The sequence below is a fragment of the Arctopsyche grandis genome, chromosome 8, assembly GCF_051622035.1.
Source record: "Arctopsyche grandis isolate Sample6627 chromosome 8, ASM5162203v2, whole genome shotgun sequence".
Lineage (NCBI taxonomy): Eukaryota > Metazoa > Arthropoda > Insecta > Trichoptera > Hydropsychidae > Arctopsyche > Arctopsyche grandis.
Window position 1 is genome coordinate 32,380,496 of NC_135362.1, and position 19,182 is coordinate 32,399,677.

Consider the following 19,182-nt stretch of genomic DNA (forward strand, 5'->3'; position numbering starts at 1 on the left):
CAGCTTTCTTCACGTCGGTTTTTCCTGTGCGATAGGAGATCCGCACTAGCGATTTTCGTAGCGGCGATTATCGTGATAGCGGTTCACATTTGGGATGTAACCCGTTTATGATGACTTCCAAAAATATTAGGCGTAAAGAGGGGTTTCCGAGATCGGAGTAAAAGAAGCAGAATAATGGCAGATGTAGTTTATTGTGAATATTTACATATACAGCGTGTACTCGTGTGCTGCACAAAGAGGTCGATGGGTCGCGGACCTTATTTGTTGTTGTATACAGCTTGTTTATTCGTCAAGGCTTTTTTGGCACGAACACAAGATCAGGTAATTAGTGATAGTAAAACAGTGATCGACGAACACTAATCAACCAATCTCTACGTTACAATATGAACAATGTAGTCCAGTGATGAAACGCAATCAAAAGATAAACTTTACAATGTTTGCTAATTTCAAACTGTAATTCTAACCAGTTGTTTATAAACATTGGGATCAATTTTTTTTTATTTCCAGAAATGTGTATCTATCATTCAATAATGTTCGTTAGCCTTTTGGTACTTGTTGGATATATGGGCACAACAGTATCAAATTAAACAATTTCAGTCAATGTTTTAACTTGATCCAAATGGCCAACTGTAATTTTTCTCCTAGATATTAATTCTCATAAAGCAAAATATAAGTTCGCATCAGAACTATATCCACAAATGTAAAGACTTTGAAATACAAGTTATTTGACAAATAACACAAAATACGAATATATGTAGCTATTAAATAATAAAACATTTTTAGGCTAAATATTTATTTATTATTACAAAATTCAACATGATTGATGTACATAAATATATATTCATAATACATGAACCTTTAACATATCCATAATATGAAATAGAGAATGATTTATATTTGATATTTCAATGCATAATGTAAGTTAAAAAACACATGCAGGTAAAAGTCGGAAACAAAACCACAGCAAGGACCGAGCCTAGCCTCGTCTAAAAACCCGTCTATTATACATAATTTTGTATCAAGATACAGAAACTGGGTCATAAGAGTTGCAGATAGATAAATTTTCTTCCCCGAATAAAATACATCTCACAGAATGACTAGTATTTTGAAGCATCAACATCACAACGAGACAGTTTCAATAAATAAGAAAAAAACACCATTCCCAACTTCAACGATGCCTCTTCCGTATATCTTCTTGTATTGCAAATGTAACTCTTACACAGAATAAGGCAAACCTAAAAAAAAGACGATTGATTATTATTTTTTAATAGTTTGGTAGATAGAAATGTAAATATTTATTTTTATTTTGCATCAGGTAAAGTTTTCTAACATTTGTTATCATTCAGTCCACTACTTTTTACAATCATCATGAAATTTTGCATAATTTTTTTGCATATGTATTATTAATAATTTACTTACACTCTCGCATAATCCATTGCGATTGATTTAATGTATAATATCATTTTAATCTTCAAGTTCCCGACTACAAGATGGAAATATAGACGCGAATATTGATAGTTTCATTTCATCACCCTTTCTGCTAAATTATCAAACTTTTAGCAATCTATGTAGATCTGTAAAAAGAAACAAAATAAATGCATAAATATTTTTTTTATATTTCTATTTAAAAATTATCTATTGCATTTTTGCATCAGTTTAAGTTCTCTAACATTTATGTTTTTGTTCAGTCCACTACTTTAAAGAATCATCATGAAATTTCATACTATATTTTTACAGAATATAAATTGAAATAGCTTACTTCTCCAAAATTATGTAGAGCAGTTAACTGAATATATCTTCATTTCGAGCCCATACCGCACGATCGTCACATTTTCAACCAGCTAGATCTGAAATAATAAATGACATACATAAATAGACAAGAGCATATCAACTGCAACAAAAATTCGATGCTACTAAATGCTACTAATCTATCCACAATTTCAATATAGACATAACCTAAAAGTCCATGTGGTTTCTTGAACATAACTTTAAACACTATTGATAATAAATAACTCACATTTAATTGAACTAATCATAATCATATAAATGCAATTGAAGATTTTTTAATTTGAAGCCATTTTTCTCAATAGAATGATACTCTTCAACAGCCATCGCCATGAACTCAGCTACGTATGTACTTCTGAAAGCACATGTGAAGCGCAAGCTACCAACTGTCTTTGAAATTGCCAACTGTATATTATTAAAAAAGCCATGTAAAAAAATAAACTTGGTAGAGGTAGCATAGCCGTTGTTTATATACAGAAGCGTCATTATTCATGTCTATGGGAACTAGTCTTTTTGTGAAGGTCTTCTTCACCACCAGTCCGCCATGTATTATAGACAGGTTCGTCTGTGTTCGGTATTAATACAACTGTATGTTGAATGTGGTATTTATTCGATAGTAACACGTATACACAAGTATGATTAATTGTTGGTAAAAGTATATCGTTCAGAGGTCTCTAGATGTGGTAGAGGGTCGCTGGCTCGGCATTCGGCTATGTTCAGCAAGTCTCTGGATACGGCAGTGTGTTGCTGGCTCGTTGTTCGGCTATGTTCGGCAAGTCGCTGGATATGGTAGAGTGTCGCTGGCTCGGCATTCGGCTATGTTCAGCAAGTCTCTGGATACGGCAGTGTGTTGCTGGCTCGGTCGGCTGGTTGATCTTCCAAGTCCGTGTAGTGAAGTGGTGGCTGGTCAGGAGCTGGATGTCGACTGGTCTACTGTTGTGTGTCGACGCTTGCTGCTGTGGGTCGACTGGGGTTGTTTGGGTTGTACCTCCTTTTATATGGTTTCTGGAATGCTTGGTGGAAGTGGTTATTGATGCGTACGAAAGGAATTTGCTTTCGTCGAGGCGTCGAATTTTCCGGAATGCTTGGTGGAAGTGGTCGTACGAGCATTTAGTTTGTTGATGCGTACGAAAGGAATTTGCTTTCGTCGAGGCGTCGAATTTTCTGGAATGCTTGGTGGAAGTGGTCGTACGAGCATTTAGTTTGTTGATGCGTACGAAAGGAATTTGCTTTCGTCGAGGCGTCGAATTTTCTGGAATGCTTGGTGGAAGTGGTTGTACGAGCATTTAGTTTGTTGATGCGTACGAAAGGAATTTGCTTTCGTCGAGGCGTCGAATTTTCTGGAATGCTTGGTGGAAGTGGTTGTACGAGCATTTAGTTTGTTGATGCGTACGAAAGGAATTTGCTTTCGTCGAGGCGTCGAATTTTCTGGAATGCTTGGTGGAAGTGGTTGTACGAGCATTTAGTTATTGATGCGTACAAGGGGAATTTGCTTTCGTCGAGGCGTAGTATTTTCTGGAATGCTTGGCGCTGTTCCGCTCGATGTATTTTGTTGTTGCGGAATATTCTCGAAGGTTTCGATGACGATGACGACGACGAGATTCCTACATGTCCTTTTGTACTAGCCTCTATACTGGTGAATTAAGGTATTTTCATACCTATCCAGCACGACCCGTATCCTGCAGGCAGTGGCGTAGCCAGGATTTTGTCATGGGAGGGGTTTTGACAGGAAAAAAGGCAAGATAATTTATATTTAATTAATATAAAATCACAATATATAAAAATAAAGTAAATACGTAATAAACATATGGTATGAACAAAATTCAAATAAAATAAAAATAATGAATACTTTAAAAAAGTACGAAATTCACAGATCCAATCTTCGCGTATTTATCTTATATTTTTTCTGCACTAAAATTTATATCCCTATGAATAAAGCAAGTCCATTTAGTCGATTTTCCGACATCGTATTTCTTAAATATGTTTTTAGTCATCGTAGTGTGGAGAAGCTCCGTTTAATTGTGGCTGTTGTCACCGGAAGTGTTGCTAGATTTTTTAGAAGTATGTAAATATTGAAGGATTGCAAATTGCAATTGCAGCTAGTGCGTTTTTTGGTCGATTTTCAATAGTACTATGGGGGATGAACGAATGAGACGACTGGCATGTTGATGCACGTGTTTTATTTATGACAGCTGAAGGCAGAGTGAGTAGCGGCTCTCCGAACCCAGCCGAGTTGGTCCCCACTCGCAGGAAGGCAACCAAACTCGACCATGTCGTATAAGCGAGCCACCACATCACTCCCCCCCCCCCCAGCATCAGCGATACAAAATTACAAAGAAACAAATTTTACAAAAGAAAAAAATTATTGTTACACAAAGAAAGAGAAAAAAAATTATTGAGTGGGGAGAAAAAAATTGTTGACGTGGGTCATCCGCTGTGTAGGTGTACCGCCCTGAATGGTCGGTACATTCAAGGGTGGTGACGTCGCGAGCAGGACGGTGGCTCGTCCGATGGTCGCGCCGATGCGATGCTGCGCCGGCGCCGCTCTTCCGAGGCTGATGTCGGTTGGTGGGGCGGCGGGGGCGGCAGGGGCATCGATGTGGTTGATGATACTCCGAGCTGGACTGTGAGTCGTTGTGGCTCGTGGAGGTGTTGTAGCGCTACCGCCCGTCTCGGCGTGACGACGCTCGTGGGGCCAGACGGGGCCTTGATGATGATGATGGTGCTGAGGTGGTGTATGTCTTGTGGTGCTGGATGACCGTTCTATGTGTACTGGATCGCGCATGACTCCACATCCAGCTGTCAAGATCGTCGTCTCATTCGCTCCCCCATTTTTTTAAGCACCTGTCATCAACGTTGTGGCTGGACTCCAGTCGGTAGGTAGGTAGGTAGGTAGCCGTGTCTGCTCGTTTATTGTCACCCGCGGGCCGCGGCGTGCTGTGTCGATGGCGATGGCGGCGCGGCGGGTAGCTTTCCCGCCTGGCTCGGCGAGGCAGGGATGAGCAGCGGCATGCTAAATTAATTGAGGCTGCGTGGCTCGATGTCGGGGTCACCAGTTATGGGGGATGAACGAATGAGATGACTGGCATGTTGATGCACGTGTTTTTTTTTATGACAGCTGAAGGCAGAGTGAGTAGCGGCTCTCCGAACCCAGCCGAGTTGGTCCCCACTCGCAGGAAGGCAACCAAACTCGACCATGTCGTATAAGCGAGCCGCCACAGTACTTATATATTGCCACCACATTTCCAACTCTCCAGTTAGAATGCAAGGCCCACAAAATATATCTTGGTTGTAAATTTCCCCCGAAGTCTTTGTCTTATTTTTTAAAATACTTGATGGTTGAGAGCTTTTTCCATCAGGAAGCAAACATTGGAAATTTTCAAGTATAGGTTTACGTCCTAAAAATCTGTCATGGATTTGGGATAGAAAACTATCCAAAAATGGTACAAATGATCACTTACGACAGGAGTGGGATATTTTGCTCCCGACTGCACTCCGCCAAGGGGGGGGGGGGGTTCAGACCCCCTGGACCCCCCCTTCGCTACGCCACTGCCTGCAGGTGTCATGCAAGTGCAGATAGTATTCTTTGGTACATTCTATATGGACGCGTAAATGCGCATGCGCGATGGAGTATGAATACGTCCATATAATGTACCAAAGAATACTATCCGCACTTGCATGACACCTGCAGGATACGGGTCGTGCTGGATAGGTATGAATTATGGACCAGATACAAGCGGGAGACGATGAGGAAGATAAAGGTACAATACAACAACTGTTACCGTGCACTTTTCGGGCTACCTAGGAGCTGCAGCGCGTCGCAAATGTTTGGTGAAGGGCATGTGTCTCACTTTGAAGCCATTCTCAGGATGATAGCGGCCTCTCTACGTCTTCTTATATTTTTATCGCCTAATTGTCTTCTTGCTGCTGCATCTTCTCATTTGAATTCTTCATTGTATGTTCGATGGATGGAACTACTACACCGACCGCCTTGAAGAGACATTAAATTATTATTATTATTATTAGACTTATTGTTAATATTATTTATTATTATTATTTATTATTATTATTTATTATTATAATTATTATTATTTATTATTAGTAATATTTATATATTTATTTTTTTGTTTACTATTTTTCAATACTCTTTTTATTATCTATATATTATTTATATGGGCGTTGGGGATTGCACTATTCTCCTCGTCGTCTGGAATAAAAGCTATTATTATTATTATTATTTGGGGGGCTCGGGTAGACAGCCCCCCCTAGATTTAAACGGTACTATCCACGTTGTTTAATCCAAATTCATAATAATACATTAAAATAATGTAACGTGGACGTGAAGAGGGGTTCCCAGGATCGGAGAGAACGACGCAGTAGTTTGTGCAAGTGGCTTATTGGTCCGCACCCGTCGGCTCTTCAGCTCGGAATGCCTTCTAGTTAAGGGGGCTACAGACGCTTCAGAATTCCGGAGAGGTCTACCGTGAGGCGAGCTATGTTAACGCAGACCGCAACGTGTGTAGGAAGATTCGTCTTGAGGTCGACGCGCGTACAGGTCGCCTCACGTCGAAGCAAATTCTGTTCGTTCGCCTCAAGGCGGATACCTTTCTCCCGGGTTTGCTGCAAATTATTGCAAACCACCAGCCTGCATGCTCTTTCGATTGCATTTTAACTGTTTGAATTTTTTAACTTTTTGAAATAAGATGATTGGCAATTCTAAAAATTGAGTTGGATCTTTCTGGCAAGTTTAAAATGGCAAAAGCCGAGACAAAAGTATGAAATGAGCATGCGGGCGCTTGGTTTGCAATCGTTTGCAGCGCAGGGCCTTCTCCCAGCCCAGCCCAGGCGTTGCGTGTTTTGTTTTTATTTACATACCTCTTTTTTTTTTTACCATTGTTGTCGCTGAGCTCGAGACGGTTTATTAGTCATCCGTATTCCGCTGTTCTGTGTGCGTCGTTCTGGGATGTCTTCAACAATAATTTTTATCATAAAGTCGTAACATCGCGTCATACCGGAGAGGCGTACCGGAGCGTGTGTAACCCCATACAATTTCAGGTCGACCGAAAGGAATACCTCAAGGTCTACCGCAAGGAATATCTCTCTGGAATTCCGGAGCGTCTTTAGCCTCCTTTAGAGAGCACCTGATATTTATACCCATCGGCCGCAACACGCATACAGACATCATCAATAACCTATTGGTCGATGAGTCGGGCGATCCTATTGACCGTTACATAGGGCTTATTTATACGGCGAGCCATTGTGGCGCGAACGAGGGATCAGGTGATTAGCGCTCGTAAACCATCAGTCCACGAGTGCCACCCACCTAGTCCCTACGCTACAATACTAAACCAACAAAAATAGAATATTGAAATTCTTTAGAACACCGTCAGATATAAACATGTCGATTTTTCCCAGAAAAAAAATGTTAACTTCCAAATATATTTTGCTTTGTTGTTTGTCTTGCTTTGACAGATATATTTGTAAAACTCGTTTATCCTTTAAAATTATTTTACTATTAATTTTATTGATAAAAATATATAAATACCTTGTAAACATAGAATGAATTCAAGACGATAAACGATATATAATAATAATAATTATTATTTTTAGTTGTTTGTGTATATATATGTTTTGTTTTTGTTATGTCTAATTTATTATTTTGTTTCTTGTCTTTTCTGTTATATTTTTGACTATTGTGGCGCATTAGGAATTCCTGTAATGCTACAACGGTCCAAACTTTAAATAAATAAATAAATAAATACGGGGAGCGCATGGAATGACACGACTATTTAATGTGACGGGTGGGAAGGAATTAAAGTAGCAACGAACCCTGTATGTACATATGTATATGAGAATTCACAAATATACCGATATACGGTTGCTAATATATAAACATGAGATAAATGACAAACAATTATGTTTTATTAGAATTTATTAAGATAAAGTATTGGATTCTCAATTAAGTAAGCTTATATACGAAAATGATAAATATTATCTTATACTATATACAGCAATGAAATTATATAGATATAGTGACAACACAATATAATTTTTCATGCATTACATAAAATATGTATGGAGGGATATATATATGTAAATATATTTTTTTCCCATTTATATTTGATATGAGAAATTTCTACTAAAACCTACATAAACCATCAATTTCATCACATTATATAGGAAAAATAATTCGTAAAAGTTATAAAATAAAAATGAAAGAGTATAAGTTGGAGGGAGTCTAAAGGCAAAGTTATAGGTAGAATATAAATTTAATGGTCCCGAACATACCAAAATCATAAATTATGCTATTAAGTTCGAGCCAAAATTTAAGAAGTACACAGTTTAATTTTAAATTGACATTTTCATGGATGAATAAGTCTGTACACAATTGAATACAATCTATCCCATGCTATTAACGATTCTGATTTTCTTTTTTATATTTAACAACATTTTAAGCTTTTTTTTTTTTTAATTCTTTGGGTTGTTGTGGAACAAAAACAACGTATTATATAATATACAATAGATTATATGAAATATTTTAGATAGTTTATGAAAACAATAGTGCGTTCTACTGAGATTGTATTGAAGATAAAAGAGCACATGATATTTTTTCTGAATTATTATTCATGTTTTTAAGCTTCGAAGTTTTAAAATGATATAAAGAAGTTTATACTGTTCGATGCGATTCGTTAATGATATGTGCATAATGTGCATATAATTTAACATTTTTCGTTGCATTTAAATTGATAGATACATACATATATGTTTATAATTTTTAATTATTTGAAATGTTTGAAGATATATTAAAACTAAAATTAAATGGTCAGTTATCAGACGTAATTATGTGTGTATGTATAGCTAAATAACTTTGAATTTTCCTTACTATGTATACAATATGTTAGGCATGATAATATACACATACATTTAGTGGTCAAGGATCAAATCTACATACATCTAACATTTGAATAATTGACTGGAAACTCTAATGAAAAATACATTAGAATCATAATGAAAATAAATTCATATTAATATCCTTATTCGATCCATCTATGTAAGTTTGTAATTTTATAATTCAAATATATATGTATCTTTAAATTACTTGAGAATAAACATGGTTTTTAAAATTAATACATACATACATATATGTAAATTTTCATTACTCGATGTTCTCTTCCAAATCTTTTTTGTAATATTATTTCAATAAATTTTACACAATACCAATTTTTACAATGTTTCCAGATATTTATTTGATTTAAGACATGTACTATGCACATGGATTTATAATAGATATGTGACCAAAAGTATAACAGTCATTTTAATTTTACAACATACAATATTTTGATTTGGTCCAAAATTTTCCCTTTACCATTTTTGTTATTATGATATTTCAAATTCAATAATACATAGTGTGTTATTGGTCAAAAATATATGGGCATCCTAAATTTTCTCAAAAGGAATAGAACAAATCCGAAGTTTAATCAATTGGTTATAATTATTTATGTTTAAAAAAAATTGCCAAATTAAAAACATTAACATTTTTAACGATATTACCAACAATTCAAGGATATGGAGCGCATATTTTTCATCCTAGAATCGTCCATGTAATTTGGTAAGAAATTTTCATCATACAAACAAGTGCTCTCTACGTAATATGAACATACATACATAGATATTTATGAAATACTCATTCCTTTTTCGAAGAAAGATGAACAATAAAATTGAATTTACAAGTATTATGTATTGATTTATCATAAATAAGCTCTATTTCAATTTAATTGAGAAAAATATGGTCCAATTTCTTTCATATGTAACTTTTTAAAAGCATTTCATTTATTATTATCTTATTACAAAACACAGATTTATACTTTACGATACATTGTAACAACACGGAATATTATCGTAAGATTTTTATTTGAATACTAAGATACTTAATTAAGCTGTTTATATTGTTATATATCTATTATATTATAATTTTCATGCATATGTATATGATTTTCCCAACGATAGATATGAAAAATTGCTTGCTTATTTACAAAAGTAATATGAAACAAATTAAGCTCATTACATTTATTAACAATTATTGAAATATATGTAAGTATTATATGTACACATTATCTTATGCACAATATAATAGGTACGATTCAACAAGTTATTGTATAATACAAATAATATTACGAATGATAACTCTATACATGCTATTATGTATATTGAAATATTGAAAGAATTTCTTACTTTCTATAGAGTAAATATTTCACACAGTACAAAATCTACAGTACAAATTTAATATTAAGTAAAAAAAGATAGTTTAACTTCAGGTTTTAAATAGATACGTAATGAAACAGATCTTTTTTCAAAATTAAAAATAACCTTGAAAATATTGACTTTTCTTATATTATTATTTAATAAATATACTACAATATAATCTACTATTTTTTCTACTGAAATTTAAATTATTCTATATATTTAATCAAAATTTGAAACTGAAGATACTATATATTTGTGATTTTTAATTATAATTATAAGTTAATTGTTAAATTTAAATATGACTTTTAATTAACAATGAAACTATTATCAAATATTCCAAATGCATTTTAACTTTCTATCCATTTTGCAAATATATATATATGTATGCTTATGTATACATATATTCATATTCATATATTCATATATGAATTTGTTACAATTATTTCATATTCATTAAAATTCATATGAATATTAAACTCAAATTTTCAATTTGGTCCACTCCCTCACATGTATAATTTATGTACAATTTATTACTACCAACAAAAAAAAAATTTTTTAATTTAATATTTAATAGTAAAAGATCTGAAAATAAAGTACGGCAAAAAGTCAATAAGTATCAGTTTTTACGATTTAGAAGTGTACATATATAAGATATTATATTGTATGACAATGATTAATTATGGATTTACAAGCATTTGATTGACTAAATGAAAGTCTTATAGATATTCATCGATTTGTTCATAGTCTTCGTCGGGTGGTGATGGTCCAGAAACTGATAGGATCGGCAAACCAAAGTGGTGAGTCACCCTCGTCGTGGAAGTCTCTCCTTCCTTAGAGAGTCTCTCGTTTGAACCCTCCTCCATTGTTGTCAACGGAATGTTATCCGCTGATCTGAAAATAATACACAATCTAAATAAAATCTCTATATTCAGTAAATTGTTTTTTGATGTTTAAATGCACAGATATTTATGGTGAATTTTATGATTTTTATATTAAATAAATCCAACTGTATGTATATTTCTATTGAAACCATAGATATAGAGTACATAGATACGCCCTGACGCTCTAAGCCGATCACCCTTTTGGTGCATGCAAACCCAAAGGAAAGTAAAGTGCATGCACACGCTCTCTCAGTAGCTAGTTAGCTTCTAAGTCGGAAGGTCGATTGATGTTTTTCGAAAATGCCAACGTATTCAGTGAAATTGTGGTACAATTACTCAAGAAAACATAAAAAGGCGGATGGCATCACATATCATAAGTAAGAATCAATATATAATGTATTCAATTATAGTAGTATTTTAACATATAATGAAATATCGGCGCGATGTATGTAGTGTTGTATGCAGTGATTGAACGGCGGTCGACAACCTCAGCCACAGATGTCTTGTTGGCACTGAAGGAAATTCAGAAATCGACATTAATTTTAAAACTACAAACAATGAACTAAATATTAAAGTGTCAGCTTTAAAATTGATCCTTGTGGAAGTTACTAATATTTAAATATTGTAATAGTTAATGATGGTTTTATTATAGTTACATACATTTGTAGTTTAACCCTTTGCCCGCGTCACCAAATTTAGCGAACACGCCCTGTACGCGGCTGCTTTTTTGCGGATTTTGTTATCGCGTTTTCGACTATAAATATAGGTTGTAATAGTTTTTTGAATTTTACAACCCATATTTATTTTTTTTGACTATTGCCATCTATTGAATTTGGTTAAGTATACATTTAGTAATATTTTCAACCAAGTTATAAAATTTTAACAATAGACGGCTCTTATACAGGTTGGAACTTCCAAGACATCTATGCGTGTCTCGCGCGCTGAGGGCATGTTCGCTAGGACATGTATAGTAGTCGTACGCGGTGGAAAGGTTAATATAGTGTGTATAGCTAAATATTTTTTTCTTAATATGGCTTTATTAGTTTGGTTTACTGTCACGCAGAGTGTCCAATAAAATAAAACTTCAGTGCATGTACATATGTATGTACATAAACTGGTTGCTGACCACTGACGACCGCTGCGTCGACCTTTTTTTTTCACCACTTCTCCGCTAGTTAAACCCCCCGCACCTCTCAGTTAGTGGCGACAACATCTCCGACCAAAAGTGTACGTAATGGCTTATCTAGGTTATTCTATATCTATGATTGAAACCATAAGAGAGCTCGGACTATTCATCCTTTTTCAATTCTGTATTCAAATTGATGGATTCAATTTTAATGAACCATTCTGTTTTTTATACAGTCAACTTTCGGGCATCCTGAATTTCGATTAGTAGTCGAGAAGGCATTCAAGAGTTTTATAAACTTCTGAAAAGACTTCATAATTGGGAACCAAACTAATTATCCGGAGAATCTTCCACTTGGAATTTTCTCAAAAAATATTTTTTTAGGGATGTCTTCTTTATATACATAATTATAATTAATATCTTTCTTAATTGCATACACCCTTGTATTATATTACATAAACCTAATGTACTATATTACATACACAAACGAGAAATTCTAGTGTTGAAAATCGTTAACGGTGAATGTATCCATGTTAAGTCTTCATCTAAATATTCAATATGATGTATCCAGGTCAAGTATATTGGATGAACTGTAACTTCCCGGTTTGGGGAGCGTTTTTATAGTATCCAAGTATATACATATGTATGTATGTGTGTATACTGCGATATCCATGCGCGGAACAGTGGATCTTTAACCCCGTGCATCCAGCAGTGTGTCACCTTTTTTAATTTATCTTAGTACGTAGTAACAATAGATGAAGTTTTGTGATCATGCGAAAATTCGAACTCGAGATTTTGACTGATTCGAACTCAGAATCGATCACTGATCACGTTTTCATGATCTAGAAAAAAATGTGTGTCTGTGTATTTTGGAGATTAGTCCTATCGAACTGAAACTTAGCATCAGTTACTGAAATTCTTATCGATACGACGTAATTTTTTTCAAATTTTTAAGTTGACCGGAAATGGTACCTCCCCTTATAGATGTCCTCTTTTTTTTAAGTTTTTGAATTCAATTATCTCCCAAGTCGCTAACCAAATCAGACTGATTTTTTTTACATGTAATAGAAATTATAAATTTTATACCTCAATATTTTTTTAATATATTTACCTGAACCGAAAGTAGTACTTTTACTCTAGAGAATCGAGGTTTTTTATGTTTTACTCAGAAACCTTTAAGGTTTATTGAACTGAAATTTCATATCTACAAGTTTAAGCTTAATGCCAAGTTATGCATAAAATTTGGTAAGCATCCATCTACCGGAAGTGGCAGTTTACTCTTGTTCGATTTTTCTTCCACTATTTTTTTCGACCCCTTAAACATGTGTGCTCATCACGAAAAAATTCAAGCGTAATTATTATATCAATGTGATTAAAATAAAAAAACAAATCACTAAATTTAATAAACAGGAAGTGGGATTTTTCCTTTTAGAAAAGTCAAAAATGTTGTGACCACGATTCTTTCCACACCCCTGAACGTATCAAGCTGAAAATTTATATTTGTATTCTTTATGTACTAACTTAGAGCTGATAAAGTTTTTGTCAGAATTCGTAAGCCGGAAGTGGTATTTTTTTTTAAAGCAATATTTCATTGTTTTATTTTGACCTTTTAAATTATTTTTATTTTCTTGATATTTAATGTGTATAATATTTCGGTCTCCGTGACGAGACAGAATGTTAAACGACAGAAAACGTAAATATCGGAAGGCAAAGATCGAAAATCGAAAGAACTTAAGTCGAAAGATCAAAAAAGAATGGTGCATGGTAAACGGTACATACTCACTCAATTTGCGCGAGCAGGATACAACAGGAACAAGAGGAAGAGGCTTTTCCTCCCGTATTAATGTGCGCGCGCAGAATACGGGAGGAAAAGTATGTTCTTCTTGTTACTGTTGTATCCTGCTCGCGCAAATTAAGTGAGTATGTACCGTTTACCATGCACCTTTTTTTTTATCTTTACGACTTAAGATCTTTCGATTTTTGATCTTTGCCTTCCGATATTAGCGTTTTCTGTCGTTTAACATTTTGTCTCGTCACGGAGACCGGTCTCGTATAGGCTCAGAAGCGAATTACAGACGCCGTTTCAGATTGACATATAAGATGAAGGTTGTTTAGAGGGCTGGATACCCGAAACCTAGGCAAAATTACAATAAATTAAAAATTTTTCGTCACGTAGACCCATAATATTTATAGCGATTTTAAGTAATAAAAAAATTTCGAACAAAATCCAACAACCGGAAGTATGTATGGTAATATTTCCATACATTACCATACATACAATTTGTATCGAAAATGCCCTCACAACCGGTATGTGTGAACCGCGTGTGTATGGTTAATTATCGAATTTTGTTTTGTGACTTTCTTATGTTCTTCAAATACATAGATAAAGTCATGGGTTGGTCACATCCGAATTTTTTGTATAAATTAAAATTACAAAACATACCTAGCCTTTCTGCATAATTTCGATTGGGATCCATATCGTCTCAAGAAGTCGCCAGCATCGAATCCTCCGAACGTTGTAGAATCGTTCGACATGAAGATGGCCGAATTGATTCTCGGTCTGGACTGACGATGATTTGTCAATGGTGAGTGCTCTTCGCAATCGAGACTAGCCATGTGGTGAGTCGACCAATGGAAGTGCTACAAAATCGAAATCGTTTTGCCAAATGCTAATAAAACTAAAGCTAACTTACTATGTAATTATCCTTTTCAGTGTCATTTTTATATACACATATGTTTATATACTAGTTCATGCAGTATCATGCTTATAATACAATATTGCTAGGAAATTTCAAATATGTACATACATATATTGATTCATATAGCACTATTGTCGTCCCACATATGACACTAAAAAGGATTTATTATGTGTAAAAAGCATGCCTAATAGCTAGTTAGCAGTCATGCATGCATACTAATAAATATTATATCATGCAACTGTAAAAATACTTTGAAAGCCAAAACAAACGAGCTATTTTATTGAAGTATGTTGTATTTAAAATAGCATTTGTATGCATAATATATTATATTTGCCGAAATATTAATAACATATTTATATATATATTTTTTTTCAATTAAGTTTGTGTGATGACAGAATTTTAATCACATATCAAACATTAATAAATTTTTCATTGATATTAAACACAGTTTCAAATAAATATTGCCAGTATAATGAACGTTGTATGTGTGTATGTCCATACATATGTACATATAAACATACATCTGTCGTTCATCATTTTATTTTTACGGCCGATAAGAAATAATCAAACATTATAATCGTAATAATGATTGTACAGCATAATAAATGTTGTAAATTAAGAAGACAGGTATTGTGTCTATACTTATACATGCATATATATGTATGTATGTATGTTAATATCACTTTTAAGTTTATTTCAGGTATAAATGAAATATTGCCCATTTTAATGCTCATAAATTTTTTGAGGGAAAACGATCGTTATTTATCAGTAATAAATATAATGAAAGAATAGGTTTCAGAACAAAAAGGTTTGTTCAACCATGATAAAATAGACATTGAGTCGAAAAGTTTTGAAAACATACATTTAACTTTCCACTCCGCATATATTTTTCACGAAAATGGGAAATTTGAAGTCTGCACCTAACGAACAATGGTTCAGATGATTTTCGCTTAAGCTGCCTTTTTCGTCGTTGATGCAATTTTCAGATACGAGAAGTGCTCTCAATGGAAACTGCAACCTTTTTCATTCAAAAGAGAGTCTCGACTGAATAGTTGATTCAAAAAAGTAGTATTATTTGTAAAGTGTTCAAATTATTCTCAATGTACACGAGATCGAAGTGTGAGATTTTAATTTTCCTAAGAATATACGTATGTACTATATACATATGTATGTATATGTATATAGTACATATGGTGTGGTACTTACTCTACAGTACAGCTCATAAAATATTAAAATATAAAATCCTTCGAAACAAAGCTGGGAATTACCACACGTCTGATTTAGACCCTTTCCAATCCCTTGCCGAAAATTCAATTTGAATGAATATTTAACGAGTCGGGCACCGTGCTAAAAGTCACCTTAAAAACTAAATATGTGATAATAAAATATGTATGTATAAAAAAACACATCGATTTGAATCATTTATTAAAATTAAAATCGTGAAAATGTGCAGTTCGCACTCGTGCATATTTTACAAAGTGTATTAATGCGTGGGTGCTTTGTTTATTTTTATTTTTTGTCGTTTAACAGTGAAATTTATCACACAATACAATTTCATCGATACATTATAATGATTATTTATCAATTTATTTGAAGTTTTAAATATACATACACAAGTGATTAAAATTATATTTTTAATTATAATATTTTCATCCTTCACGATCAACAACTCAGAATGCAATGTAAAAGTGAATGACGATGAAAATTATAATTTTTAAGTTAAAACATAACAATTATATGCTTATTACATTATTATACTGTACTGTAGGCAAAAACTGTAAAACAGATACACATAGACAAGTAGTTTATTTTTGGTACGGTTCTTTTAACAAATTTCAAACCCTATTACATTGCATTATGTCTTAAAAGACTCATAATATATCTGAAAATTGATAAAAATAAATATAAGAAAATAACACTGTTCGACACGAAAAATGGTTCAGAGACGAGATATGACTTTTCTTATAGATCTATGCTCAGTAAACACGAATCTGGTAATAAAAGATATTGATTGGCTGGAGATTCGGAGATATATGTGTTTTTTAAATCGCGCAATTTTTCTATATTTTGGTGTTGTTCGGTCGATGTCTCAAAGTCTGACCATTTCCTGTTCAAAATGAATATTGGAATCTATAGTCGGGTATTTTATCTTTCTTTTGTAATACTTTTCAGCTTTCAAATCTCTCTAAGTAGTCGTACAGTTCAAATTAAAAGTCAAAAGTACGTATTTTCACTTGGGATTTTTTTCCACTGTTAATACTATTTTATATTGAGTATTTTCTATTGAAACATGTTTATTGGGATAATTTTCTGGCCACACCATTTTTTGTTTTCGTTTAAAAGGTAAAATGAAAGATAAAATACCCGACTATAGATTCCAATATTCATTTTGAACAGGAAATTGACAGATTTTGAGACATCGACCGAACAACACGAAGATATAGAAAAATCGCGCGATTTTAAAAACACATACATCTCCGAATCTCGAGCCAATCAACATTTTTTATTACCAGATTCGTGTTCACTGGGCATAGATCTATAAGAAAAGTCATATCTCGTCTCTGAAACAAAAAAAAGTCGTCATTTATCGAACAGTGTAATCACAAATAAAATATTAACTTCACAATTCACTATGCATGTATGAAAATTTCAATAAAAAAACGAAATGAAATTAAACTTATATGTGTAAACTATTGAAATTAAACTTATAAGTGTAAACTATTGAAATTAAACTTATATGTGTAAACTATTGAAATTAAAAGAAAAAAACTATAATAAATTAAACTTATATGTAATCTATTGAAATTCAAAAATTTTCGCTACCTAGAAAGCAAATAAAAGCAACCAAATAAAATTTATTAAAAATAAATATTATATAACTAATAAAAAGAACTATAAAATCTGAATGAAAAAAGCGTTGTTTTGCAATATAAAAATACATAATAGTAAAAGAATCTAATAAACTTTATAAAAATATATATAATAATAATAAAAATACCTAAAAAGTAAAGGTGTAATCACAATTCTCGCGCGTATGCGACATTTAAGCCGCGAGACATTTTACTTTGCATTTTATATTATATTTCCTCTTGATAACATTTCCATTTTATATATATTTTACTCTAATATATGTATGTAGATTTAAATTATACATTATCGAGTTTCCGTATTCGGTGCTGCTGGACTCATTAATTCAATGAAAACAATCAAAATTTCATATTTACTTGACATTATTTCCATATAATCATACTTAAACGTCGCAAATGCGCATTCACCCATTCACGCTTTGAGTTTTCCACCATTTTTTACAAATATTATATGCCTGCATTAGCAAAACAAGATTGTGAAATTAAACGTCGCTCAAACTCAAAATCGTTAAAGTAAAAAAAAATAAAAATGAACCATATTTTATAAAGTTAAGAAATCTACGTATAATATCCGTATCTAGAGAGAATCAAAGAAACTACTTAATTTGAATGAAAACAGTCTGATTTTCAAAAAGGAAAATGATTATATCAGTTCTCAAACACTAGGCTGAACATCAAAGCAGAATAATCACTTAAATGCCAAAAATGAACGGCAATTATATTTAAGACATTCGACAATCTGAAAATTAGTCAAAACCAAACTTCGCACCAAAACGAACCAGGAAAATTGGGTACAAATCCTATTACAAATACAATTTTTTCACCTTGTACAGTCGTATGACAACGAATTACTAACACCCGCGTATTTACCCTATTTTGTGTACCTGCGCCGTCTTAAGTAACATTTTGGGTTGGTTTTTTTTGTAGACCATTCATTGTATCCTATTCTATGTATTTAGAGAAGGATAGGATGAGTAGTGTTTATACAAATAGTTTAAAAACCGAACAAGTGCAAATACACAGTTTGGCTTTGAAATTCGTTTGGTGTAGACGTATGCTTTCACTGGGAGAAAAGTTAGTTTTGAAGAGATTTTTGCTTTCCTGTATATTATTTTTTGATTTTTAAATGCTTTTTATTATTACGAAATTATGTTCACAATACATCTTATATCTATAAAAAGCATTTAAAAATCCTGTATATTATCGATATCATTGAAGTGAGTAAAAGTGTTTAAATTTTTTAAATGTGACTTAATTATTTGTTTAAATTGCTTGTGAAAAAACCCCCTTTCCTTTTTAGATGGGAAGAAATAAAGATTTATCTATGGAGAAAATCGCCAATATTTCCACATTATTAAATACTGGGAAGTATTCTATACGATATATTGCTAAAGATCAGGGGGTTAGCGTTTTCAGTGTGCATAAAATTAGCACCCAACTAAAAAGAGGTGAAAATCCTACGGTCACCAAGCGTAAGAATTGTTGTGGCACTCGAAAATACGGTCCTCGAGTCGATCGATATATTATAAATACTGTTGAGAAGGATCGGTTTGCCACAAATAAAAAAATCCAGACGAATT

At 33.1% G+C, this 19,182-nt stretch overlaps 1 protein-coding gene and 1 long non-coding RNA gene across 2 annotated transcripts in view; both read right to left on the reverse strand.

The window, feature by feature from the left end:
- Positions 1–780: 780 nt before the first annotated feature.
- LOC143915238 (uncharacterized) lies at positions 781–2,169 on the reverse strand. The gene is made up of 4 exons (XR_013260889.1): positions 2,018–2,169; positions 1,760–1,847; positions 1,420–1,574; positions 781–1,235 (listed from the first exon to the last, which is right to left on the reverse strand). It is a non-coding gene; the product is annotated as an uncharacterized LOC143915238 (long non-coding RNA).
- Positions 2,170–10,745: 8,576 nt separating this feature from the next.
- Positions 10,746–19,182, reverse strand: part of LOC143915554 (uncharacterized) — a 183,343-nt gene continuing 174,906 nt past the window's right edge. Inside the window, exons 7-8 of the mRNA XM_077436252.1 lie at positions 14,480–14,676; positions 10,746–10,920 (exon numbers count right to left, since the gene is read on the reverse strand). Coding sequence (XP_077292378.1) covers positions 10,746–10,920; positions 14,480–14,676 — 372 coding nt within the window. The remainder of the gene's footprint in view (positions 10,921–14,479; positions 14,677–19,182) is intronic.